This window comes from Coturnix japonica, chromosome 5 (assembly GCF_054131305.1).
Source record: "Coturnix japonica strain WE chromosome 5, WE-NBRP24, whole genome shotgun sequence".
Taxonomy (NCBI): domain Eukaryota; kingdom Metazoa; phylum Chordata; class Aves; order Galliformes; family Phasianidae; genus Coturnix; species Coturnix japonica.
The window spans coordinates 27,779,458-27,803,128 of NC_140667.1; the positions used below are offsets into that span (position 1 = coordinate 27,779,458).

General features: G+C 43.4%; 1 protein-coding gene across 6 annotated transcripts in view; it reads left to right on the forward strand.

The window, feature by feature from the left end:
* ACTN1 (actinin alpha 1) overlaps positions 1-23,671 on the forward strand; it is a 77,897-nt gene that overhangs the window by 52,066 nt on the left and 2,160 nt on the right. The window contains exons 8-21 of one of the 6 annotated variants that reach the window (XM_085549004.1): positions 1,314-1,399; positions 7,802-7,894; positions 8,998-9,228; positions 9,754-9,901; positions 10,468-10,618; positions 12,989-13,097; positions 13,569-13,709; positions 15,773-15,955; positions 16,836-16,970; positions 17,811-17,990; positions 18,564-18,710; positions 20,677-20,757; positions 21,298-21,363; positions 22,824-22,982. In XM_085549004.1, coding sequence (XP_085405130.1) covers positions 1,314-1,399; positions 7,802-7,894; positions 8,998-9,228; positions 9,754-9,901; positions 10,468-10,618; positions 12,989-13,097; positions 13,569-13,709; positions 15,773-15,955; positions 16,836-16,970; positions 17,811-17,990; positions 18,564-18,710; positions 20,677-20,757; positions 21,298-21,363; positions 22,824-22,982 — 1,910 coding nt within the window. Of the gene's footprint in view, positions 1-1,313; positions 1,400-2,716; positions 2,803-7,801; positions 7,895-8,997; positions 9,229-9,753; positions 9,902-10,467; positions 10,619-12,988; positions 13,098-13,568; positions 13,710-15,772; positions 15,956-16,835; positions 16,971-17,810; positions 17,991-18,563; positions 18,711-20,676; positions 20,758-21,297; positions 21,364-22,823; positions 22,983-23,671 lie in introns of all 6 variants that reach the window. The other 5 variants (XM_085549005.1, XM_085549006.1, XM_085549008.1 and 2 more) reach the window with 5 other exon arrangements.

Consider the following 23,671-nt stretch of genomic DNA (forward strand, 5'->3'; position numbering starts at 1 on the left):
TTCCCTTTCAAGAATCAGAAATAATACACATATAGTGTATGGTGTAGGACTGTGTTCCTTTTACCTCCAGAATTTTTTCCTTTCTGAGTTTTTTCTGACACTGCTATTTTGGGAGTGTAATATGAGTTTTGTAAACTACTTCTTGACTACTTGAACGTGTTGGGCCTAAAGATCCCTCGCTAACTGAGACCACAGGAGAAATCCGTGCTTTTCGGTGGTGCTTTTACTGCTGTCTGTGACAACTTCCCAGAGACCACTCAGGACAGCAAGTACTGCTTCTCTGAGCCTTGTTAGGACCAGTTTGGCAATAGACTTTAAAGATTGTAACTCCAAAGTATAAACAATAACCTAAAATAATTCACTGGTTTGGGGGCTGTTCACCTGAAGCCAGCTGATTTCAATGGTAGAAGCTGTATTTCAGGCTTGGTTTGAACAGGAGAAGCAATTAAATGATTAATTTTTTTTTAAAGGAGAGAGAGGAGCAAGGGAGAAAGAAGGGATAAGGATGACTGATCCCAGTCAACCTGCATTTCAGTAATCAGGATGTTCGAATTCTTAGGCAGTGTTTTCCATCCCCAAGAATGAATTGCTTTCCCTATGCTCATTATGTTGAGATCACAAAAAATCATGAGGTTTATGGAGTAGACTGGAGCATCTCCTGCCATTCTGTAAGATTAAAGCTACCCCCAAATAAGTGGATCTAACTTCAGATCTTGTCAAGGCTAACAGTGATGATGAAGGTCACTTACAGGAGCTCCGATTGCTCTTTCTTGATCAGTCTCCTCACTCGCAGACTGGGGCTAACACACATTCCTCTACACAATTAATTCTGATCTCTGAAGGTGTTGAGTTTCTCCTGGAACTAATGGAAGGGCATTTTGAAATTCATCATTGTGTTGAAATGGAGGATGAGGGCACTGAATGGAAGAGAGAAAGCATCTTTCCTGAAGAACTGCACAAAGGAATTGCAGTATGATACATCCATTAAAAACATGCCAACTTGTTGCTAGTTTGGATTGATTCAACCAATCATTTGCAGTAATTTTCTCAGGACAGGGATGTGCTCTGATCTGGGACGTGCTGACACATGACTGCATTAGCTTGGTTAGACAGTGGAAGCAATTGTTTCTTGAGGGTGGGGTGATCCTTACTTCTGAGAGAGACATATCTTCTGGGGAAGGCTGGGAATCTCTCCAGAGTTGCTATGACAAGCATATACTCCAGAAGGCCTCCTGGACAGTTGTGGCTCTCCCCTTCCTTTGCCTTCCTTCCATCAGTTGATTATGCTCTTAACGTGAGGTTTTTTTTGACAGACATTGTTGGAACTGCCCGTCCTGACGAGAAAGCCATCATGACCTATGTTTCTAGCTTCTACCACGCCTTCTCAGGAGCCCAGAAGGTATCGCAGGATCCCAAGCTCCCTCCACAGAGCACACCTGGTGCCGTTGCTAATGTCCAAACCTTTTTTCTTTCTCTCTTTCCTCTCTAGCTACGGGCATCTTTATTATGTTTTTGGTAGAGTTGGCTATTGGTTCAAAGTGGTGCCCCAGACACGATACATGGAGCAAGGCAACCAGGTGTCCCACTTCCCTATAGCCAGTGTTCCCGTTCCAGTGGCACTTACATATGCCAGTGCCTTGGCATGCACACAAAGCCCAATAAAGCAGGGAGCTCTACCTTCTCCATTTGCCTTCCAAACTACTGCCCTGATGGCTGAGGATCTGCAGCTCCTGTTCCTGAGAAATCTGAGCTAGGATGTTTCATAAATGGGGACTGCGGATTGTTCTGCTGAGCAGGACACTGCAGGCTGATCCCACTGACAATAATGCTGATATCTATTCACCTTTTTTTGTTGTTGTTGTTTTCCTTTTTAAATATGGAGACACAAAACTGACTCAGTGTTTTAATGTAGGGTTTGGTGAATATCCCAAACTATCTTTTACATTACATGCACTGCAGGTTCCCACACCCTAGCTTCGAGGTCCGAACCTGCTGCTGTCTCGAGTTGTATCACAAATTGAATCCCAGTTCACCTGAGTCTTACAGAACATGTCTACTTCTGTGGTGACTGGTGAAGAGAACACTGACTGAGATGCCCGGTTTTGTTCATTTAATTCCTTTTAATCTTTCCTCACCCACCATGCTGGAAACAGGGCAGTTGAGTCCCTACTGGTTTTGGCTTAGACGTTTTCCTGTTGGTAACTAGTCACTTCAGGAAAAAAAATTTGCAGGTGAGACCTTGTAAACATCTCTTATTAAAACCAAGCAGCTGTCCTTATTTCAGTGCTGTAGGAACACACAGTGCATGTTGAAGCAGAGCAGTCACTGTGTAGGAAGTGCGCTGCATAGGAAGGCTCTGATCTCTACAGCTCCCCACTGTGCAGAAAGGCCTTAGGCATGGATGCTGAAACCTTCCAGCAGCCTTTTTGTTATCCTTGGACCACAGCTGTGAAGGTGCAGAGCCTAGATCCTCACTCAGGACCCTCCTGGACTCAGGGGGAGGGAGCAGGGGTGCCGCTTCGAGCCACGAGCCAACGCTGCCTGCCACCTTCTGATCCGAACTCCCAGCTCTCCGCATGGAAATCTGTTTGGCCTGTCCTGCAATGCATGATGGGAAGTTTTCTGCCCCTCTCTCACGCCACCCATGACTGTTTTGTTTTATTCTATGTGCTGCTTCTTACTTTATCCTTTCAACCTCTTTTCCTTCTCTGCACAGATATTATAGGCACGCTAAGGCCGGATGAGAAGGCCATAATGACCTATGTTTCATGTTACTACCACGCCTTCTCAGGGGCACAGAAGGTGAGACTTTACTGCTAACAACCCCTCCCCATCCCTGCCATGCCCACTGATTCTCTCCACCAAAGGCAGCTCCAGCCCCTCTGCCTGGCACAGCTCAGCAGTCTCAGCTGTGCCCCATCCAGCCTTGTGTTTGGATGTATGAGCTCCAGCCTTGCTGGAGTAGTGGTGTAGATATCCTTTCAAACACATTTGAGCTGCTCCTTCTCTTCTGTTGTCATGCTCAGTGGTGGAGAAAGCATTTTGATGAAGCTGGCATAGAAAGAAGAACGTCTGCTCTGCCAGTCAGTAGTACTCTGTTAGTGACTACTGGGCTTCATCCTGACCAGGTGATTCATCTCCAGAAGTATCATAAGCAGATCGACCTGGCCCGGCACATTGCAGCCTGGTCCCTTTGTGCTGCCTGCCTTCTGTTCAAACTCAGCCCCCGATAGCTCAGCTGTCTTTCCTTAGATTGTATCATACCAACTGATTTCTTAGCAGTAACCTCTTTTGTAGCACTTTTGTGCTCCAGCCCACAAAGTCCATCCCTACCAGGCCTTGAACTTTCTTAAGTACATCCACTTCTCGATTTCTTTTTAATTTGTAGTCATTCTCCTCCCTTTCCCAAGGGAATTTTATTTCTTTTTCCCCTGCTTTTCCCATTCCCATAGCTTCAGTCATACTTCCTCTGCTTCCTCGTTACTCCAGTCTCTTTGCTTGGCACTGGGACATTTGTCCTCAAAGGAACCAAGTAGTCACTCAGTCACATTCCTTGGATGAACTTCCTCCAAAACATCTATTTCCCTGCAGTCCTTTGAACAGAAGAAAAAGTTTCAGCCCTTTGTCCCAAGCCATAGCTTGACTGGGCTTTCCACAAGATCATCACTAACTTCAGACTGTAGGCTTTGGAACAATAAAATGCAAAGTTCAAGACCAGATCCTTCTCATTATGAAAAGGATATAAAATCTCCTTATTTCCATAACTTCTTTCTCTCATGAGGTCTTTTCTACCTGAGGCATAGCCCATGTACTGCCCAGCTTGAGGGCTAGCTTGACTCTGGAAAGACTTCATTTATTTTGTACGACATGATGCTAATGGTTCAGTGTTGATGTAGATACCACGCTCATGCTGACTTTCAGAGGCAAACAGGCAATGGATTACAGGGAGCAGCTCTTCAGGTCAAGCTTTTTGTTCCCTGCCTCGTGTTGTCTATATTAATGATGCTGTCTGCTTTCCAGTGAATTGGAAATAGATCTCACAGCAGTGCAGTACATTTGCCCACTTGGCATGATTTATGTAGAGGTGAATTTTCCACTAGGATCCTACTTTGTAAATAGTTCAAAACTCTTAACACCGGGCTACAAGCTCCATCCAGCTGACACTTGCCTCTGGCAATTACATCCTCAGAACTCATGCAGTGGTAAGACCTGCTGTTTGTCAGGTGCTCCCTTAGGGACTCCTCCATGCTTAACCCAAAGAACTCCAGATTAAGGAAAGAGCAAGCCACAAATGCAAGATGGGTAGTGTCCTCCTGCAGAAGTGGCCGTGTCCCTCTTCAATCCACTTCTCTTCTATCTGTGCCCATTCTACCCTTTGGAAACCTCCTTAGCAGCTCCCATGTTCTCTCCAGCAGCTTAGATGGATGCTAGGTCTGCTAGGATAACTGAAAACAATCCTCTGCTGCCTCAAGACCTGAGACAAGTAGACAGGGCAAAAACTAGTGATGGAACTTCTTAAAACCCATGCAGTGTAACTTGTTAATACAGAAAATTAAGGATTTAATTATTAATTTAATTTTTAGTGTAAGGTCCAGCACCTTAGAAGTGAGCTGGCAGTAGGGGGCACATCTCCTTTTTGGAGATCTCCAGCCATACATTAGCCAGCTGTCGAGTGACAGATTCAAATCCCAGGGCAAATGCAGAGTGATGAGTGCAAGCCCCAGCCCCAAGTGTCTTGTAACGTGTTGCCGCCTTGTGCACGGTTAGGTGACTGACTGTGATATCACTCCATTTCTCATTCAGATTTTTCATTACTGCTACCAGTCCTGAGGGGGAAGTCCCATGAGCCGCTTTCTGCTTCTTTCACTCTCTTGTACCGAGCCTTTGAAGGTACAGGGTCCCCAGCCTGATGTGTGTGTAGATGGCTGCTTTTTCTTTATGCCATTTTGTTTTATATATATATATTTGTAGGTATACTTGCTTTGGTTGGTTTGCTTGTTTTCTAACTGCTTCTGACTTTCACACTAAATGCATGATTGTTTACTGCTGGTCAGCTTAATATTTTGTAAACCTGATTTCTGGGCGTGAAAATTTCTAACTAATGTTTTACCATTTTCTTAAAAGATTGTGTTTGGTGCACAGTATTCTGGGATGGTTCTGCGAGGCCAGAGGGCTACAGGCAGGCATCCTTCCTAGATAGCGTTCTGTGGGAATGCCTTCGTTTATCATCCTTCTGTAAGAAGAGACCTGGAACCAAGAGCTAGAGACACAATTCCATGTCCACCCTAAGCAGTCCAGGTCAGGGTTACAGTAAAGACAAAAAGCAGAGAAGTCATAGAAGAAGGTCACTTGAATGTGCTGGAATCCTTTTGTCCTGCCTTGCTCTTAGCAAGTCAGTGTAACATTTTGCTTATGATATTAATGGTCATGGTGACCACAGAGCCTTTCCTTCTGCTGCTGCATGACACTTGCACAGAGCAGTCTGGAGTAGGCAAGAACCACAGAGGAGCTAGTGCTGGTGCAGGAGAGGAAGAAGATTGGCCTCTGCGTGTCAACCATTAGGGTAACACAAATAATGTCGTAATTGCTGACATTCAGAGGGCTTTTGTGTTTGGACAGATGTTCAACACATATATACACACACAATCCTGGGCAGCTGTGGGAAATCTATTGTCAGATAGATGTGCCTATGCTAAATGAGATCCCTCCTGCACAGCTGGCTGCTGCTCCAGTTTGCTCCGAGTGTATAAAAAAGAAATGGAGAGTTAAAAGCATACAGAGCACTCCTCTCCTGAGATAAACGTTTGTGACTGCTGGTCTCCTGCAGCCACTAGGTGCGTCAAGGCAGGGCTCTGGCCCTACCTTTTTTTAACAGACCATTTTATCCCATACCTGTAAAGTTTTCTCTCAGTAACAGAAAGTTACCTGTTAAAGTACAGACTTTTGTTAGAAACAGATCAAAGTACAAGCTATCATAAATACAGCCATCGTTTACACTTTTTACAGATTTCTTTTTGGGGAATAAAATGACTTCCTCTTGTACAGTTTGCTATGTTATGTTTCTAATGAGTTAATATCTGTGTCTGCTAACTGACCGACTTTAATGAAGAGGCAGATCACTGAATATACATTTTTAGAACTTCTTAAAAATGACTTAGATCATCATATCCCCTGAGATTTCAGCAATCTGTTTGTCACTGTATGGCCTGTGACTTTATTGCTGTTCTTGCTGCCTCACATCAGCTGCAAAAATTGGAGCATTTTTTTTCAAACAGCCTTGAAGATTGAGTAAACAGATAATAAAAGGCCTTTTACAAATAAAAAGAGGTTGAAACTTGCCAGCTATAAGCTCAGCAAAGCTTCTTTTGGCATCACTCCTGCAGTTTTAAGACAGGGCGCAGCACTGACAACTGGCTTGTTGTAGTGCTGGCATGTGCCCTCCTCTTTATCTCCATGTGGCCTCTGTGGCTCAGTGAGGAGAACCCCTCTATAGGAGTCCTATAGGTAGCTCTAGCACCTACACAGGCACCAGGGCAATAGCTGTGCTGTGATAAGAGGGTACTGAACAGTCTCCTGACATCCATCACAGGGCCACATCCTCCAAGGCTTTACAGCATTGCACCTGCCAAAATATTGATAAGGGGAGGTGCACAGATCCACAGATAGACACTGTACAAGAATCAGCCTGCTGTATATTGCCCATGCCAAACACTTTTGTGGCACTCCAGGGCAGACTGTTCACTCCTGAGCTCATAGCTAGGATTCTTCTGAGTATTGCTGTATTCCAAAGTCATGTTTTAACATGTCCAGCTCTCTGCAGAGAGACAGGTTTTAGTCCCGTAATGTGGAAAAACAAACAAACAAACAAACAAACAAAAAAAAAACCAAAAAAAACCCCACAAAAAAACAACAACCCAACAGCTAAATAGCAACAACAGGCTCTCCTTTTTGTTTTGTTTGTTTTATTTTCTTGAGATTTACTTTGAGCTAGTAAGCAGAGAGACTACCAAGAAAGGGGGGAAAATATCCTCTTTTCGGCTGGATCATAAGAACCTGAATGAATGGTAGGTGTCATGCAGCAAGATGCTGGAGGACATGTTCCTATTATGGGTGCCAGAAATATAAGGAATGCAGGAGGACATATTTGCTGAGTTGAATTTAAGTTCAAGGACATCTACTACTTTAGCTTCAAAGCAGATCTAGGACATTTCTGAAGTCTGATGTATGTATTCACCTGATCTACTGAAAGGTGTCCCTGCCGATGGTAGTGGAGTTGGACTAGGTGACCTGTAAAGGTGATATCCAACCTAAGTCATTCTGTGATTCTATGCAGATAGGTATTATGTTCCATACGTAAGAGTAAGTAGAGAGACCCATCAGGTTGACAACATGCAGTTCCTGTTGTTGCAACTCTGCATGTTAGTGACTGGAGTGGAAGTGATGACAGAAACTGTCATTGTAAAGAAGTAGCTGGGGTCCTTTTGGCAGGAAGCAGACAGCGGGGCACTCTTGTAAGAGCAGCTTCTGAAAAAGCATAGAAAGGTGGTTGTCTCACAACACACAGGGCTGGGATCACATAAGCTCAGAATCTGAAGGAATGTAGTCTCCTTAGAAGGGGGGGAAAAAGGTGTTACAGAAGTTCTGATGACATGCAGAGAGGTCAGTTGAAGCACAGACAGGCTGCAAGAGCCAAGATTAGGAGACTTTACCCACAGGTACGTAGCAGGAAGCTAAGCAGCAAGCTTTGGTTTATGACTTTTTCACACTTTTCCCCTTCTCCTGTTTTTCTTCTCTTTGGCAGGCGGAGACAGCAGCAAATCGTATTTGCAAGGTGCTGGCAGTCAACCAAGAGAATGAACAGCTCATGGAAGACTACGAAAAGCTGGCCAGTGATGTAGGTGTCCATGGTGCTGTTGGTTTCTGGGTGGTGATGTATATAAAGGAATTGCATTTGACTCTTACGGCTATTCCTGGGCACTGTTTTTGGCCTGTGTTTTCCTAGAATCTTCTTTCTTTCCCTTCTAGCTTGAGAAAAATGAAAGGAAAATAAAGTTGGCTTTTAAGTGGAAAACTCCCATGTAGCAGTTTTAAGTTTCTCACTTTATTAGGAGCAGCCACAACAATAATAAGATTTAAGGAAAAATCAAGCTGTTTTGACTTGTCTTGCTCAGAACTGTGTATATGTCTAATGATATATATGATATCCTTCATATCAATCATAGGCCAACATAGTGCAGAAGTCAGGAAAATGGAAGTTAAGAGGTAGATAACTGAGGAAAGAAATATGTGTTTGCTGATAATTGGAAAGAATCTGTGTTCAATACAATCTGAGGCTGCACTGGTTAGTGGAGAAGGCTGACAGAGTGACATCTGTGAAACTCTAGACCAAATGTGGTCTGGAGTATGTTTGTGTAAGATAAGTAGGGAGGGAAAGATGGAAAACAAAAGCTCAAACAGCCCTCAAGCCTGTTTTCAGCCTGGTTTGTAAAGTGTAGGACAGTACTTCACTCACGCTATGACTACTCACTGCTACCTTGCCAGCTCTGCGACGCGAAGGCAGTGCTGACTTCTAAGCAGCTAGAGCAAGAAGAGCATAAGTGGAGGAAACAACTTGCTTTCTCCTTCCAGACACCTCTGGAGCTAATATGACTTATAGCATCCTCTAGTTGTGCAACAGCCCAGCAAAATTCTCAGGCTTTAGTGTAATCTAAGGATGTTGTTTGGACCTGACTGCGTGAAAGGTATGACTTAAGCACATTGTACTGGCAGTGCTGTAACAAGCAGTGCTACTCAGCGTGGTAAGGAATGTGCTGCTTAATAAGGAAAACATGTAATTCCAAAAAGGCTGGTGAGGTTTTCTTTACTAGCCCTGCTGTAGATAGAACCTTTCTGATAGCAAACAAAAGTAAGTGGTCCCTAGTAAGATCAGACCAACACCTGCAGTTTTAATACAGTTTCAATTCAGTTCAATTCAATTCTTGTCATTGCTTTTTTCAGCTGCTGGAATGGATCCGTCGCACCATCCCCTGGCTGGAGAACCGGGCACCAGAGAACACCATGCAAGCCATGCAGCAGAAACTGGAGGACTTCCGGGACTACCGCCGCCTGCACAAGCCCCCCAAAGTCCAAGAGAAGTGCCAACTTGAGATCAATTTCAACACCTTGCAGACCAAGCTACGGCTCAGCAATAGGCCAGCCTTCATGCCTTCAGAAGGGAAAATGGTTTCGGTGAGTGGGCGTAATTGAGTGTGTATACCGAAGCTGTTTCTAAGAAATGAAACTTGTTTATGTCTATTGGTGGGCAGAGCAATGCCCACTTTCAGAGTGAGCTATTCTGTGGTAGGAACCCTGCAGCACACAGTTCAGTAACTTCATGATAAGAGAGGAGCAAGAAATCATTGCTCCTAGGTCTAATTCAGACTCCGAGGTTCTTCGCAAGTTCCATGCCTTTGTGAGAAGATGTCTGTGTGCCTCTCATTCTTTCTAATTCAGAAATGGTTGGGTTTTCCTGTATTTTTATGTGTGGGAATGTTTAGAGAGACTCTCTCATGCAGACAGGTATATCCTGGTTACTGCTAGAACTGATTAAGTCTGACACTTTGTCTTCTTGACCTGTCTGCACAACCCTGTGAGATTAAAAGCCCATACCCATTCTCTCCAACCAATGTGAAACATGTAGCCTCCTGGGAATAATTCTGAAGTACTTCTACACTAACTTCTAACTTCAATTTCTTCCCATGCTCCTGTCTGTAGGATATAAACAATGCCTGGGGTGGCCTAGAGCAGGCTGAAAAGGGCTACGAGGAGTGGTTGTTGAATGAGATTCGGAGGCTAGAGAGGCTGGATCACCTGGCAGAGAAGTTCCGGCAGAAGGCATCTATTCACGAGTCCTGGACAGATGGTAAATGCCAGCCTACATGCTTCCTATTGCATGACATAGTGCTGTCAGTTATGCAGAGAGGAAGAGATGGATCATATATAGGTTCTTCTATGGGATTTTCCTTTTCAGGGATTCATTTATTACTTTATTAGGAAAAAAACATGAAAATCACCATGATCTCTATTCTGCATCTGCTTTCCCTAGCTGACAGAGTGAGATTCTTGGATAAAATAGAGCTACAGAGGAGAGAAGAGGTTGCTTTACAGTAAATGCTGCAGTTGGCATCTACAGGACCAGTGTAGCACAGTTTGCACATAGTGAGATGAGTTCAGTATAAACTGTGACTGCAGTGGCCTGAGCTGTGCTATTTGCATCTCTGCTGATCGTGGCAAACTCATTCTCAGTGGTTTAAAAGTTGTAATTTTGCAGCCGTAGGCAAGTATGTGTGAGGGCAAGACTTGGGCAGAGTGTCTGGAGTGGGGAAAGTGCAAAATGGAGGGCCCCAGGGCTGTCTAGGTGCAAGGGAGCTGGCTTTGGGAGCACTGGGTCCAGTCCTTCATTCTCCTGTCCTTTGGCTCCCTCCCCAGGTAAGGAAGCGATGCTGCAGCAGAAGGATTACGAAACTGCTACCCTCTCGGAGATAAAGGCCCTGCTGAAGAAACACGAGGCCTTTGAGAGCGACCTGGCTGCACACCAGGACCGTGTGGAACAGATTGCTGCTATTGCACAAGAGCTGAAGTACGGCACCCCAGCATACATCTGATCCTTGTGGCCAGGGAGGCCTGATCTGCTTTGCCCTCTGAACAGCCACGAAATCATTCCCATACAAAAATGTTGGGAAGTCTTAAGTGTTTCCAAACTGTATCTAGGATACTGCTCTTCAGTATCCAGACACACCAGAAAAGCAGGCCAGGAAATGGTTTAGTTGTGGGTGCTGATGAGGGGGAGGCAGAATTACATTCTCAAGCCAAGTTTCCACTCTTTTCCAGCTCATTATGCTGCCATGAACCTTTTCCTAAGGAGGAAACCTGTCTCTGGCCCCTGCTAGGTTTCAGAGTTGAAGCAGTGTTCGGCTTTTCCAGGAACAGAAGGAAATAGCAGAGGATAGTGTGCACTTCAGAGACTCCCAGTTGGCTCAGTTTTATCAGAAATAGTGAAGGGAAAAGATCAGTTGTTTCAGCCCATCGTGGCCTCTGTTGCCACTGCAGGCATTTCACTCTAAGAATAATGTAAGACGTGAATGCAGTTAGCACTTGTACCAGAGGCTCTTTCCAGCAACTCAGTTCCCTCTGGGTTTCCCCCTGGCTTAGAAACCTTCACCTCTGCACCTTTTCCTGGGGTGAGGAGCGACCAGTCACCAGGATAAGTGGTGTCTCATCAGAGTGGGAAGTTGATTGCTAGGGAGAGCACAGAGAAAGATTTTTAAGCCCTGCGTATTTCTTGGCAAAAACAGTCTGAGCAGTTTGGCTTTCACTTTGTTTCCTATAATTAAAAATACTTCCATATCACATCAACCTATCTCAAGTTAGATATTGTCTGGATTAGACCTGCTCCCTAGGGCTGAATGACTCTTTTTTACTAAAAAATCAGGATTATTGGATCAAGATCATTATCTCCTTTACCAACACAGATTTACAGAAGTGTTCCCTTTGCCACTGGAGGACTGACCTTGTAACAGGAGGAGAGTTCAAGTTCAATCCTCCATGTCAGTAAGATTAAAACTGAGGCTAGTTAGTCAGCAAGCATTAGCTGACCTGTCACTTTCAAAGCAAATGCTACATGCCAGACAAACAGCTGCAACTCTAATAGCGACAGGGAAGGATGCATCCTTAATTGAGAGAGAGGTAATTTCCTCCGAAGTGTGAGAACAGAATGCTCTGCCATCTTTCCAAAAGCCATCTCCCACATTAGCAGTGACACTGTGCCTTCAAATAAACATGGCTGAGCTCTCCTTTTCCCCTCAGAGATGCACTGCCAGGGAGAACAAGAAGGTCTGTGACTGTTCGTTCCAGGCATGTGTGGGGGGCATGGGCACATTTAACTCCCCAGCGCAAGTGATCCAAGTGCATAATAAGCAAGTCTCAGGAGCAGTTATTTCAGCTGCAGTGCTTGCTGTGCAGCAAAGTAGATCAAGGAACTGATCTGGATTAAAAACGCAGCAAAGAAAATGTTATTTTTAGCCCAAGGCAGTTTCATGACTAGTTTTCCCCAAGACTCCACCAACAGTCGTGCCCACACACCTCAGGAGGGGCAGTACAATGATAGGAAGAAATGAAGTAGGAGGAAACTGTTGAAACCTGTATTACTGCTTAAAAGAAATGCTCATCATATTGCCCAGGGTCTTTTGGTAGCTCAGCAAGTTATTCCACCTTCTTTCATGGGTGACACTTTACTGTTTCCAGGGCTTGTCTCCCTCAGCCTACAAGCTTCTCCCTCTTTGATCATGTGCAGAACCAAGAGCAAAATGCAGTGCAAAACCACAAGCTTCAGCCTACCACTACCCCGGTTTTCCAGCCATGCTCTTAACAGCCCTTCTTCCAGGAATGCCAGGCTACAGTGTAGCCAAGTACTATCTGTCTGGCATATCAGGGAGAAACCTTCACTGTAATTCAGCAATTGTCCTAAATAAACAAATTGTTGCTGCAGATTGACACCTCTCTTGTGCAGCACTTAAAACAATCTTAAGTGGCTTCTTTGCATTTGAAATAAAACCATTGTTGCCCTTTGTCCTGGTGTATATCAGGTACATGCAGGTAACTAGCCTATTTGATGTTCTTAAGCAGAATACAGTGACATACTGCTGCTTTTAATCTGCTTATTCCCATCCCAAGAAAAGATTCCACTCCCTTCCCCCAGTGCCAAGTGATTCTCGTCAGGTAGCCAAGAACAGCCTTGAGTGTGGTTATTTTTCTTCCTGTTCTGTGCTGTTTGAAGTGCGGAGTCTCCAAGGCTAGATACTATTGTCTTCCTGGCATACTTCATTTGCAGAGACCACAAAACAATCAGTTTGCATCTGTTCTTAAGACTGATAAAGATTTCTAATGTATTTATCATTCTTCTCCAAAAGGCCTTTATTTGGTATTTTGTTCTTTTCTCCACCCCTCATAGTGAGCTGGACTATTATGACTCTCCGAGTGTCAATGCCAGGTGCCAGAAGATCTGTGATCAGTGGGATAATCTGGGTGCCCTAACCCAGAAACGTAGAGAAGCTTTAGAGGTGAGTCATACCTCCAAACGGGCCTTTGGGATTACATGAGTAGGTCATTCATGGAAAACAAGCTGCAGTGGGCATGAATGCCCTATTTCAGCCCTTTTGCCCACATCTAGAAATCCCAGCCTGTAACCCAAAGCTGTGTATTTAACCACCTTGTTTCCAGCCCAGTTACAGTACCATTCATTTGCTCAGACTATTGATTTATTGATATTTCTAGTCCTCTGTGTTTGTAATTTTATTCTGCTTGAAAGGACTCATTTTGTTTCAAAGGACCTCATACTTTTTCCTCAGAGTGAGCAAAAAATCCATCCTTTGAGTAATGTCTTAGAAGAGACTTTTGCTGTAGTGCCCCCCTGAGAGTACCAAGCAGGTCTGAAAGTAAGGAGCAACTCAAAGAGCCCTCACATTTGTGTCGTTTTTATTCTCTAAACCATCTTCCCTGATTTTCTTTCTTTTCTTTTTGTGCATGCTTAGAGGACAGAGAAGCTACTGGAAACAATTGACCAGCTGTACCTGGAATATGCCAAACGAGCTGCCCCCTTCAATAACTGGATGGAAGGGGCCATGGAGGACCTGCAGGACACATTCATTGTTCACACCATTGAGGAGATCCAGGTACAGAGCGGTCATTTGCATTGTGCTGGGATAGAGGGAAGTCAGAGGTCTTCTGAATTCCTAATGGTGCTGGATATTTAGGTCATGTTTTGATGGTGCTGTTCTACTGAATGACCCATAGCACAAGCAACAAAAAGGATCATGCTTTTCCTTGATTACTTCTAAAAACCTGTATCTGAGTAGATGTGAGTTGAGTTCACACTATCCTAGCTGATTACAGAGAACTGAAAGTGGATTTTTCATTGTGACTTCAATCTTACTAATGAGAGCTGGAATGCTTAGAGGATTTTTTATTGTCCTGTGTTTGTTAGGCTTTTTTGATTGTTTGTTTGTTTATCATTATTATTATTTAATCAAAATGAACAGAACTTAGTGCTGCTGTCAGGTTCTGTGGGTCAATTGTCCCATCTAATGTTATATGTAGGTCATTTGGTCCTATGTGATGTGTCATCTGCCGGCTGGGTTTCATTGCTGAGCAGAGGAAACACCAGGATACTGCACTTTGTTAGTGGATTGCCATTTGAAGCCAAACACTTCTTGGCTCTTGCAAGACAATGGGGATTTCCTCTTCTGAAAGGGTGTAATGAAAGGAATTTGAAGTATCTACAGGTAGTTTTCTCACCTTTGAGAGCAGGAATTATCCTTCTCTGGGTTCTAGAAGGGAGACAGTTTCCTCTGCTTGGTGAGCTCCTGAAAAGAATCCAGGCATTCGTTTGGATTTAGCTGGTTGAGATGAATAGCCAGGATATTCTTACAGTTAGCAGTTGCTGTGCTACTGCCCTGATTTCCTCCTGATATTGTGCTTTCTCAAGACGTGGTCAGTTTGTCAAAACTCGATGAGTGTTTTGTAGGAAAGGCTGACAGCAATATGGCCATCAGTGAGGCAGCGAGTGGGAAACCAGCAGGGGACACAAGGCAGTCAGGGAGACAGAAGCAAGTAGTACAGCCCCAGCCTGGTTTGAGCCCTGTTACTGTGGAGTTTCTACATTCACCTCTCTCTCTTGAATAAGTTTTTCATAATGCAAAACAAATCTGAACAGCGCTTAAGCATTTCCATCATCTCTTTTGTGACTGCAGAATATTCCCCAGGTCTCACAGACTTTCATTACATTTCTATGGCCACTGCAGCAGCTGCAAAGTAATGAGTCACCGTGTAAGGAAACAATTTAACAGAAGTAGTTACAGTGAATGTGTTGTAAGAGAGTGGTCAGTTACAAGGTTTACTTTCATTCCCTTTTCTGTCCGCACTGTTCCTTCCATTATCCCTGCACATGTTTTTGTCTCACATCTGTTTTGCTGCCTCTTCCCCTGTGTTTGCTTCCCGACTCTTGATCTTCCAGACTTCTGGGATGAAGTATCTTAAAGGCCTGTAGAAGCAGTGGGAAGTGAGCCAGGACCAACTGGCTTGTCAGCTGTCCACAAGCTGCCAGCAAGCATGCCCCCAACTTCGGTCTTTGGATCACAGTCTGGGCACCACAGCCAGATGGGGAACAGAAAGAGCCTGTTGTGTACAGGGAGAGGGAGTGCTTTTCAGCAACAGGAGCTTATGTTGCCTGTGCAGGTTTGCTGTGGTCTGAAAGACCTTCATCTAGCTCTAACTTACACTGATCAGACTGGATCTGACTTCGTTATTCATCTGGAGTCATCTTTGTTGTAGAGCTAGTACGTATCTAGTGGGAGGAGAACTGAATTGTGCATTTAGGCTCATGAGATGTGTCCTCTTTAGAGTAATGCTAGCAGTTCTGTCTTCCCTAGGGGGACTAACAGCCTGTCACACAGCAGTGTTGGGGAAACAGTTTCCCTTAAACTGTGAATTATTCCATCGTGTTTTGGGATGTGATCTCTGTTTCTGGTCAACGTGGAACAGAAACAAATAGAGGGAAAAGGAGTCTACTTAAAACAACCTGTTTAGTGATGCTGAGAGTTACTGGAAGTCTGTTAGAGTAGCCTGTTTTGAATCCTGGAAACATGTAAGCTTTTGCAGTTTCTTCAGCAGGGATGTATTTGGTTAAGAGGTTATTCAGTGACTAATGCTCTTTTTTGCTGCTGTCTTCCTTCCACAGGGACTGACCACAGCCCATGAACAGTTCAAAGCCACTTTGCCAGATGCCGACAAGGAGCGACAGGCCATCCTGGGAATCCACAATGAAGTCTCAAAGATTGTCCAGACGTACCATGTCAACATGGCAGGAACAAATCCTTACACTACAATCACCCCACAGGAGATCAATGGCAAATGGGAACATGTGAGTTCTTTACAGCATTGCAGTTAGTGTGGGGAAGGCTCAGTCACCAGAGCTCTAGGAAGGGAATTATTATTTTCTCTGTTATTCTCACACTTACTGCTGAGCTTTTGCACATTTGCCCTATGTTTTTGGCTCAAATGCCATGTTCTTGGAAAGTGGAAGAGACCTTTAAAACAAATGCCTGAGTGTGTCAGATCTCTTTTTGTTCTTATTTTTTTAGGGAAAGATGTGAAATTAGAACTCTGAGATTTTAAGTTCTCAGTTGACCTGAAAAGCAAGTACAGTATGGGAGTCAGTGTCCTTCTCTACCATTCGACCCTTCAGATATTCAGCCTCCACAGACAAGGAGCTTTCTAATGCTACAGTACTAACAGAGCAGTTACTCTTAGTACCAGCCTATGCTGATGGTTCTTACCACGAAATCAGTGGCAGACTACAACTAGTGCATTTAAGCAAATATCAGGCACCAGAACCCCAGATAGTGGATGAAAGCTGCTTTTCATGGCATGAGATGAATTTGAAGAATTCATCCTGCACTGAAGAGGATTCACATTCCATGAGCCTCCTTGCAAGGCCTAAAGCTTATGTCTGCCTTTTTTTCAGAACAAACACTCCTCTCCCTTTTCTTACAGGCCTGTTTGCAACCCCACTGACAGCAAAGCTCTGTGTTTTCTCCAAAACCTAACCCTAGCCATAGAGAGTACCCAGGTCCAACACCCACTCCACCTGGGGTCACCCAAAAAGTGGCCAGGATTAAGAGCCTTTTTTTAGCAGCCCCTTCACAAACTCACTCACTCACAGTGGGACTCTGCAGTTCTACCGTTATTATTCATTTGTTTTTATATGTACAAAATGCACACCTTGTTACTCTTTGCTCTAGGTGCGGCAGCTGGTTCCTAGAAGGGATCAAGCCCTAATGGAAGAACATGCTCGCCAGCAGCAAAATGAGAGACTTCGTAAGCAGTTTGGTGCACAAGCCAATGTCATTGGTCCTTGGATTCAGACCAAGATGGAGGTACAGCTTTACTCATTTTCATTCTCTCTTCTGTGATTTTCACTGACCCTTTTATTCTGATTCTCCTTTTATTACTGATGTCGTCATTATTCCTTGAGATTACAAGGGAAACTTTTATAGAAAATACAGAGAATCCAAAGATAGGTATCAGTTACGGAAGTGCTTTTACTTTTCTTCCCCTAACTCTGTAGTAAAGAGGTAAAAAATGCTACCCAGAATCGGGAGCACTGGCATTTTAATAGAGTTGAATTTATACGCAGCATAGGAAAGACCTTGCATCAAAAGCATATTTTATGGAACTGCTTTATTAGCAGTTGCACACGGCTCTTGTTACACTTGAGAAAATAAATTCATCTAGTGCACTGAACATCAGCAGAAGAGAAACATTTTTAATGGAGATCTTCTCTCTTTAGGTAAACCATGAATTAAAGTAATTGGAGTTGGTAAGATGAAAATTATGAAGCTGTTAATGAGGGTAGGAGATAAGAAGACAGCAATTACAGAAATATTACTCTGTGGAAGGATTAACACAGTGGCAGAGAATGCATCAGGAAAAATTCTGGCTAGCTACAGTACTAGCTTATGAACTACAGTTTCCTTCTTTTGCATCCTTATATTAGGTGCATCTGATATGATGCACTCCACTTGGAAAATGTTCAAGGCTCTGCTGAATTTTTTGCTGATACTGTCTGCTCATCTAGAGCAACTTCTCTCTGAGATGCATTTTTTGTTTTGATTCATCGTCCTGTGTAAGCATGAAATAGCTGCATTAATAAATATCAGCTATGTGAAGGCTCTTCCTTCTAACAAGGTCTAACACTTCTGGCTTTGCTAATGCAGGAGATTGGCCGCATTTCAATAGAGATGCATGGGACCCTGGAGGACCAGCTCAACCACTTGCGGCAGTATGAGAAAAGCATTGTGAATTACAAACCAAAGATCGACCAGTTGGAAGGAGACCACCAACAGATCCAGGAGGCGCTTATCTTTGACAACAAGCACACCAACTACACCATGGAGGTAAGCATTTTGCAGTGCCTTTTCCTGCAATGTAGTGCCAGCAGTTCAGACAGCTTGATCTGTTGTTGCACCAGCTGCATCCAGTTCAGGCAATATGTTGTAGTCCTTAGGAAAGCGGAGAGCTTTGAAACTTGCTTTTTTGTTTCTGCTCTGACCACAGATGTAGTGGAGCACCAGTATATTCCAAGGACTGTGGTTCATTTATTTTCTTGATTCATGTAAAGAGGGTTTTCTGCCCAAATAAGTCCTATAAGCATCGGCTTTAGTTATCTTTTGTGTTAAAGGCCCCCACTGTGCTGACCTATAAGGGAAAGGACCTTTGCAATAAGACCAGGACTTTATTGTGAGCAGAAAGTGGCCTCTTCAATGTTTTCTGCAGTCAGAATTCACATTTTAAACATCCAGTTGGCTCACACTGCAGATGAGAAGGAAGCTCTAATGAGCAAATAGACTGCCTTGGCCATCAGGATCAATTAATTTGCCACAAGTGGCACGTTTGATCTAGTAGCCTCAGAGGCAGAAGAGCTGCTTTTTAGTTTTAAAATTGTCTTACTCTCTTTTTTTTTTTTCCAGCATATTCGAGTGGGCTGGGAGCAGCTATTAACAACAATTGCTAGAACCATTAATGAAGTGGAAAACCAGATTCTGACCCGTGATGCCAAAGGAATAAGCCAGGAACAGATGAATGAGTTCCGAGCCTCTTTCAACCATTTTGACAGGGTAAGTCAGTGCTGACTGCAGCTTGGTAAGCTGCAAGCTTCCATATAGACTGCACAGTGCAATAAGAAACAGTCACCATGATAAAACTAAGTCAATAGAATATGTTTGATTCTTTAAAATGCCACTCCTGTGGAGCACAGAGACTGAGAAATGATCATTAGACTGAAGGATATCTGAAATGCCAAGATTCCTAGTAAAGGTAAAGTTTGAAAATGTGTGAAGCCTTATTTAAGAAATTTGACTTTTAGCTGAGCTTCACTATGTTGATTTATAAAATCCTTTGGAGCAGCCATCCTCCACTCCAATACACCACCACATAAACTGATACTGAAAAAAACAGCATTGCTCTTGTATGGAGCAAACGGAAGGATCTATGCACAGCATGGTGCTGCAAAACATAAATAAACCCTGATGTAAAGCCTGCCTTGCCTTATTTTGGAAATACCTGTCAAGGCAATAACAGATACAAAAAGAAAAGATTTCCTCAAAGAAAATCCTCCCCTTAGTTATATACCCTCCCTGCAGCTCTTCCTTCTGTGTGCTAGCCATCAGCTAGCATCCTTCTATTGACCAAATCAGAAAGCTTTCACACAGGGAGGCAGAGACAGAAGCCCAAACCTGAAACCTGACTGACTGTAGGTTCAGTTGTTAACCCCCTCTGTGTTTGTAAATTCATGAGCAGCCTGCAGGTACTAAATCAGTGATGAAAATGTAGGTGCCCTCCACCATTTGCTGCACGATCCAGACTGTTTGAAAGATCCCCTGAAATAAGGGCTACAGCTTCCCCTCTCAGAGGCTGACAACCCTTTCAGATTGCTGAGTGCATCCAGGCCCTTCCCTAGTTTTTCAAAGGAAAACCAAAACCACACCTTCCTTCCTTAGCAGGCCCCACACAGCCCTGTAGATTTAACATTTTTACCTGTATATCATTTGCCCTTTCCTCCACAACAGCCTGAATGATAATAAAGAAAGATAGAGTCTTTCCCAGTCTTCAGCTATGTGTTTGAGTTATGAGGGCTTGATGCTGGCTTTAAAAAGCTGATTGTTTGAGGAAAGTCACATTGGAATTGGCCCCAAAGTGATGTTTGTAGCTTCCTTTCTATGGCCAAAGATGGTGGCTGCCAGCAGGCACTCTTCGATGCCTGAGGCTGTCCTGAGCTAAAATTCTGTGGGGTGAATGGGGATTCTCAGTTCATGTAGTAGTTTGTGATCATGGATTCATCTGAACACTAGGAGAGCAGGGAATAAGCAAGGGAAACAGCAGCTGCCAAGCCTCATTGCGCAGTGCTGTACAGTAGTGCTGTTTTCAGAGCTGAGCACTTCAAACAGCTTGCCAATCAAAGTTCCACCTTATGTGCAGGTCTCACGAGTACAGCAATAACACTGCTCCCTTGAGCTTCAGCTGTTTTTCTTTGTCTGTTCCTGGGATGCCCTGACAGCTCAGCTTCCTTGGGTGTGTTGCCAGACCTACCTGTCCTCACCTACTCCTTTGGTGGGACTGTTGACTAAAAGAATTAGGCAATGCTTCCCACTGCCTCTTCCTGCTTACCTGCTCTCCAGGTTACTAGCGAAGCACAGGGCTTCTGGCACTATGGGTAACAAGCAGTGATGCAAGTAATTCACTTGGGAGATGGAGATCTTGAGGCTTCTGAGCAATGACTGTTTTTATCACTCAAACGCTCTCAAGATATGATGAGCTTTCTCAGAAGGAACTGTTTCAAGAGCATTTTTAGCACATCCTGAAATGTCATTGTGATATCTAATGTTGTGCACTTTTTATTTTTCTTTCCTGTGTTTCTATCTGCATGTCATTCTTCCTCTCCCTGTCCTCTCACCCACTGCATGGTGCACCTGTTTGTTGTCTTTCCACCTCCCTTTGATTTCCTCTGTGTCTCCCTTCCTTCTGCCCCACACCGTCACCCCACTGGCACTGCATGTCCTGCTGCCTGGCACACCGCATAACCAGGACCACTCCGGCACACTTGGCCCTGAGGAATTCAAAGCCTGTCTCATCAGCTTGGGTTACGATATTGGAAACGATGCACAGGTACTGAATGCTAGTGGTGAACACAGACAGATATTAAGCTGTGAAAAAATAACGTGTTTTTTTCCCTTTCTTTTCTTGTTTGTCTTAATGTATTTGTCATTGCTGTTCTTGTGTTTGACTATATATGCTTCACTTTTCCCTCCTACTTTATCTCTAAATGTAACTTGGTATCTATTCCTTCCTAATTCTGTAATGATTTGTCTTGTGGGAATTCCTTTTATGTCTTTAAACTATTCCATTTACTTCTGTGTCGCTTAACTCTCCTTCTCTTGTCCATCTCTTATTGTGTCTTGCTTAATATCTTCTGCTTTCTCATAATTGTTTTCTGTGTATGCTAACTATTCTGTGTCCAAAACAACTTCTACATCATGTTTTCATAAACTATCTTTACTACATTTTTTTTCATTGTCCTTTAAATACTTTTTTTCCCATTTCCTCATCCCTAAAACTCTTTGTAATGTCTCATGTGGGTTCATTTCTCTCTGGACTGGTCTTCCTTTTCTCTCTTGGCTTTTCCCATCTTTGCGTCACTCTCTGTAGAAGAAGACTGGTATGATGGATTGTGAAGATTTCCGAGCCTGCCTTATCTCGATGGGTTACAATATGGTAATGTAGAGCCCTCTATCGCTTCTGTTCAAAGTGATTCTTATAGCCACCTTCAGAAAGGTAGAATGTGTAGTGAGTGAATCAAGGTAAATATGATCTCATATTCCAGCAATGAAAGTTCAATCCAGTACATGTAATATTGTCTTGCAGCAGTAGCAGAAGATTTAAAAGAAATGGTATCACTGTCTTAATTCTTTGGATTTCAAGTGAGAATTATGTTTATCAAACTGTGCAGCTACAAGTGGAAGAAACAATAAACTTTCTTATATTGGTACATATGCTCTACATAGTGGCACATAAGTTTCCCAGACCTAAGCATCAATTGAACTCTTCTGGAAGCCCGATTTTTGAGTACATTCAAAGTTGCTCCTCTCATTCCTGCCATTTATTTCACATCTCTTTGTTCATGTAAGTAGGTTCAAGTTCCAGTCATCCTCCCTGTAGCTTTTCCCTCACCAAAGCACTTACACATTCATGTGGCACCTTGAGAAGCACAATAATGCAGAGTTTCACCAAATACTGATGTTCATTAAAGGGCAGGAGAAAACTAAGGTGCAAAATTGTTGAGCTCTACTCTCAGTATCTTTGCTCCTTATGTCAGGCAAAGCAGTGTTTATTTGTCTTCCTTTTCAGCCCAGTGTTAAGCACAGACACTTTTTGATGCAGTGTGCCAATCTGCAGTAACATTTGATGAGATACTTCAATAAATCTGGCAGGTATACTGATCTAAAGGTGTTAGAAGATCATATACCCAGGAGAATACTCAGCTCTGATTTCTGTTCCTCCTTACCTGGAGAGAAAGGAATCCCCAGTGATGAGAACAGATAATATTTTGTTTATATAAAAAAGGCAAAAAAAAATAAAAACCTACAGAAAACCAGAAAACTCTGCATGGTTTTGCCTTCTGTAGTAAACTTATATGTACAACCTTTCCTCTAAAAGCTACTTTACTGAGCCTTTCCGATACAGAATTTCTTTTCTCCAAAGCCTGCCTAGTTAGTACAGCCAGAAAACATTCAAGGCCCCATAGATGTTTCTACTGGCGAATTCTGTTCTAGCAGCAGAAGAGAACCATGAAAGTCCAGGAAATAAAAGGATGTAATGAGTGCAAATCTTCCAATATTGCTGCAGACATCCAGCACAACACCTGCTACAAGAGAAAACTGCATCTTCTCCTCAAGTCTGTGTGATATTGTTCCCTAGGAGAAGCTTCATCCTAGAGCTAGCTGGAGTTGGGTGCTATCTTAAGGCATAGCTGAGAATATTATATTCCTGATGACAAATGAGTAGGAAGCATTTGCACACAGCCAGATAAAAAGGAGTATTTTAATGAAAGGTTGAAGTTGTTTCTCTTTGACTTTGCTTTCCCAGCTGTGAGATGTGCTGCTGAACAGTTTCTCCTCACTTTCATGGCACTGCTGCCCAAGTGTCCAGGCTTACATGACTTTCTCATTCTCCAGGGAGAGGCAGAGTTTGCCCGCATCATGAGCATTGTCGACCCTAATCGCATGGGCGTAGTGACGTTCCAGGCCTTCATCGACTTCATGTCCCGGGAAACAGCAGATACAGATACTGCTGACCAGGTTATGGCCTCTTTCAAGATCCTGGCTGGAGATAAGGTGAGGCTCTACGGTCTTCTTTCCAGTTTGTGTTGTTCCTGCCTTCCTTTTTCCCTCCTGTCTGCAAGAGGAAGTGTCGAGGGAAGCACTCTCCAGCAAGAAGGGCATTTTCATGGGAACACTGCAGTGCTGGAGGAGTGCAGGGCTGAAGTGTGGGTTAATGAGCAGCCTGCCAAGGCACTTGAAAGTCCTGTTCAGCTGTCAGCAGATCAGCAGAACTATGTTGCCCACTCTGGCATTAAAAAATTGATTAAGAGCTTAGTTTCAATTTGTTACTTTAAAATGTATGAATAGATTAAACAGATGGTTCTTGATTAATCTTCTTGAAAAACTGTTAATTACTGACAGCTATAAACTCCAGACAATCATTGTAGATATACGTGTGGCACTGCAGTCATTACACAGTCAATCACGGAATGCTACACATTATCTTATCAAAAGGCCGAGAGGCGAGACTGGATTGTCACTAAAGATATGTTATATCTGCAAGCTACACATTTTTAGGAGGGCATATTTTAATAATAAGTTGGTTGAAAATAAGAAAACTCACAGGATGATGCTGACTCTTCTAAATTTGCAATGACACTGGAACCAGATGATATAAAAAATTATATGTTCCTAATTTTCTAACATAAAAATCCCCACTAATCTTCAATTTAATTGGGAAAAAAAAAAAAAAAAGTGATATC